Genomic DNA, 4,164 nt, shown 5'->3' with positions numbered 1-4,164 from the left:
GCATGTGTGTCCTCCATGCTTGTTCTTCAGCATTCTTATGGTCTCACGTGTTGCTTGTGTAGACTGTATAGAGGCTTTTTGTCTATTATAAAGGTTTCAGCTAGTGTTGTTTTCCTCTGAAGTGTCTCAAGGGTTAACCCTCTTGTGATACCTGAGAAGAAGACAATGTCAAAAGTCCTGTGATTTAGATCATTATGTTAATGTTAAATTATTGTGAAGATGCCAAAACTAGTGGCTGTACAGCATCTTTCCTATATTCATTTACATTTAGTCATTTAGCAAGCGCTTTTATCCAAAGAGACTTACAGATGATGACAATAGAAGCAATCAAAACCAACAAAAGAACAATAATATGCAAGTGCTATGACAAGTCTCGTTTAGCCTAACGCAGTACATGTAGCAAGGTATATATATATATATATATATATAATAAAAAGAAAACTAGTAGATAGTATAGAAAAATAATAGAGAAGGCTATTGTTACTTAGAGGCCCTTTTTTCCTGAGTTAAACTACCCACCTGTGTTAATATGAGAATGAAATGGTCTGATCTGATGTGTTCTGATCCACAGTTATGTTTCTTGGTCGTTGTTTTATGAGAGAGTTAATATGCTAATTGTATTTAAATACTGGAAACAACTACAACTATTGTATACTAAATATATCTCCATGGCAACTATACCGGAAATGTACAATACATTTCCAAGTGGAAATATAAATAAATTTGATCGATTTCATTATGGTTTATTTTTCACTTAAAATGTGCGAACGTGTCATTTTTATAACAGTTTTTTTGTTTTGCAGAATTCATAGGAAGTGTTTTTGCCTATCCACGCAGAACGTCTGTTTTTATCAGTTTTGGCTTTGTAATGAAAGCATTGAAGTGGGCGGGGCAAAGAGCATTAGCCAATCGAATACATTTGTAACAAACAAAGACGTTGAAGGGGGCGGGATATTGTAGGGAAATGGTGGAGCATGTCGTATGTCAAATAATACAACTTCGCAATATAATGTAAAACAACTATAACAAATATAAAAGCGTGTAAATTTTATATACATTATTATATTATGTTCCTGAAAGGATGGTGTAAAGATTAGAATGGGCAGAGCTTCTTGAGTCTCGTTTTGAGATGGATGCGTCTGGATCACAACAACTGTTCGATGACTGGGACGATATTAGCGACTCGGAATTTCTCAACATCCCTTCCGAGCAACAAAGCATAGGTAAAATAGTGTGTAATTTCAATAATATCCATATCTCTGTAATTTGTTGTGAATTTAGTCATACTTTTAATTTTGGACACAGGATGGCACTGTCGTATTATGTGTGTAACTTCGTTTGTTTGTCTATCATCTGATAGCCTATCTTTTTACCTGTGTCTAACAACTTGTACATACTTGTTAAAGTTTATACATACAATGAATGTTTTATGTCTTTTGAGAGCCCCAGTGTCATCTCAATAGTGAATCTGATGGTAAACACTCAGTGAACTTTGATAGCCCCTGTGCGTCCACCTCATCATCAGTGCACAAGTAAGTCATATGATGATGGTTTGTGGAAAATTGTTAGATAGTGTGTGCAGACATGGAACCCAAGTTACTCTACTGAACTGCAACATTTGTTATTTCTTTGTTTTGTCACATAACATTGTTCTTCTACTCAGCCGGAATGAAGAGGCTTTGGGACAAGAAACTGTAAATACAGAAAATGTGAGGGGTTTAAAGAGAAAATGCCTTCATGAAAACAGCTTCAGCCCAATGCAACGCTTCTTCAAGCGGCATCTGAGTGTGACCCTCCTGTGCGACCAGTCTTGGTGTGAGATGAAGACTGTTTACGGTCTTTTAAAGCCATTTGTCAAGAGAAAGGAAATGCAACGTGCTGAGGTGCAGATCGGAAGGGAAATTCATTTATCAAGAGGTGAACATTTAAACACAGTGCAACATAATATCTCAATCATATTCAGTAATCCGATCCATGAATTTCATCTCCAGAACGGGAGATTCAGGACGTTGTCCCTGTAGATATCTGCACTAGAGAAGATGCAGAAGCCATCAAACTTCTCAACATGTTGCACATGATACCGCTGTTGGAAGCAGGTGAGTTGACAATGTTAAAACAGTGTTAAGTTTGGTACTCCGATGAACTCATGTATAGCCAGAAGGGGGAGCTGGTCCTAAATGAGCTCAAGACACGCAAACAGAACTCCTTGCCTAGTTCTGCACAAGATAAAGTCAACTGCTTACAGGTGAGTTGGGGTTATTTATTGCAGGTATGGCCTTTGTCCTCACTCATACAGCAGTAAATCATTGCACTGTGCTTTTGTGAACTGCTGCCTTGTTCTCACTGAACTTCATTCCACATACATTTGGTCATATACAGTGGTGTGGGCTCAATTTATGTCCTTTTTTATTAAAATACAAATTTCTAATACATTTAAAATGATGGGCTCCTGAAAATAACAAATGTCGTACACACTATAAAAATGTGATTTAATATTATTTTGGAGGGCATAAAGTCAAATATGTTAGGGTGATACACCTGTCTTGATATCATAATGAAAAAGCCTCGAATTCTAAAAAGGAAAACCTTAAGTAGTTTGGTGTAATCGTTTACAATTGTCTTTGAAGAAAAAAACACTATTACAGTATTTATTATTTGAGTTAGCTTTTTGTTTTTGTATATTTAATTTTCATGTAATTAGATTTTTTTTTTATTAGCCACACATTTTTTCCACAAAGTCATGTGGTGCAACCAGCTTAATCTTGTGGTGTGAATCCCCAAAACTTAATGATATTAATGAATTAATAATTGATGATATTAGGAAAAATACATTTCACCATGATAAATATTTTAAAAATCAGCATAAAACGTTTTTGAGAATCATATCAAAATAAATATGAATTTAAAAAAAAAAGCTACATTTCTGAGAACTTGGCACATGTTTTTTGGCACAGATTTTTCCTTCCTCTTTTTCTTTTCTATATTATGCACACCTTAATGCATCTGTTCTTTAAACTATCCATCTGTTATTCAGGTTGGCCTGTATAAATTACTATTTGATGGACTGGTGAGAGGAGAAGTGAAGAAAGACCATGTTTTAAATCACCGTAAACTGCGTTCAGGTCAAGTACTTGGAGCAGGAGTCCAGGCCCATGCTAAAAGCATTGGGGTCCAGGTGACTACCTTTGAGGAACTGGTTGACGCTCTGCTAATAACTATGTCTTGTTCTGATCTTCCATGCATTGACCTGCTTCAGATTGAATACTATCACCAAGGCTCTAATGGAGCCATTGGGACCAGGGTCGCTCCTTTTGATGAAGCCCAACTACGGGCAGAGCTTCAGGGTCATCTGGCCTACTGGAGAGGTCAGAGGGAACCCAAAGGGGTGGACATAGAAGAGGCCTGGAAATGTAAATCATGCCTTTATGAACAAACTTGTAATTGGACAAAGAATAGATTGCAAGTATCTGACCAACAAGCAGATCATGCTAGCTCATGATTGAGCATTTTACAGATAATACAAACATTTGTATGTGGTGACTATTTTTGTCATGTTATTAACCTTTATACTTTAATTATTGTCTTATGTGTTCTATTTAAGTCTTATAGTTTCAAATACGCATATATTATGTGAATGTTATTGTGCAGCTCTATAATGACTGTGAGTGAAGCGTTGTGAATTCATAATGCATTATATAATGCATAATGCAGTTTTTGATTAGAATGGCTTTTTAATGGAAGCAAGCTGAAAGCTTCCTCACTTTGTGTGCATTAAGAAGTTTATGTCACTTAGCTAGTGGAACGGATATGTTTTTCAGTCAACGATAACTTCAGTCAAGTGTGGCTGATATAATGCTGATAAATACATAATGCATTTGAAGTGAACAAATTACATACAGAAATTCTTCAATTAAATTTTAATTAACTTTAAAATAATAATAATAGTAGTAGTAATATTATTAATAATAATAACAATGAAATAGAATCCCATATATATATATATATAGTATATTTATTAGTATTGTTAGTTTCCCCCGTTTATCTCCTTTATTTCTTTTTTTAAACAGAGATGTGCATCATTACCTATAGCCATTATGTAAAAATAGTGTAAAAGAAATGATTAATAGCTTAACGGTTAAAATATTAATCCTTAAATTAAGTATT

General features: G+C 34.9%; 1 protein-coding gene across 1 annotated transcript; it reads left to right on the top strand.

The window, feature by feature from the left end:
• Positions 1–907: 907 nt before the first annotated feature.
• On the top strand, positions 908–3,909 carry exo5 (exonuclease 5). The gene is given in 6 exon segments (XM_016272660.1): positions 908–1,223; positions 1,442–1,532; positions 1,664–1,917; positions 1,992–2,245; positions 3,035–3,175; positions 3,257–3,909. Coding segments are annotated over 6 exon segments (1,077 nt in total). The 5' UTR covers positions 908–1,129; the 3' UTR covers positions 3,500–3,909.
• Positions 3,910–4,164: the final 255 nt, after the last annotated feature.

The sequence above is a fragment of the Sinocyclocheilus grahami genome, unplaced genomic scaffold (assembly GCF_001515645.1).
Source record: "Sinocyclocheilus grahami isolate Dianchi unplaced genomic scaffold, SAMN03320097.WGS_v1.1 scaffold72.1, whole genome shotgun sequence".
Classification (NCBI taxonomy): Eukaryota; Metazoa; Chordata; class Actinopteri; order Cypriniformes; family Cyprinidae; genus Sinocyclocheilus; species Sinocyclocheilus grahami.
The sequence above is the reverse complement of the archived record's forward strand: the minus strand, read 5'-3'. Positions and strand labels throughout refer to the sequence as shown.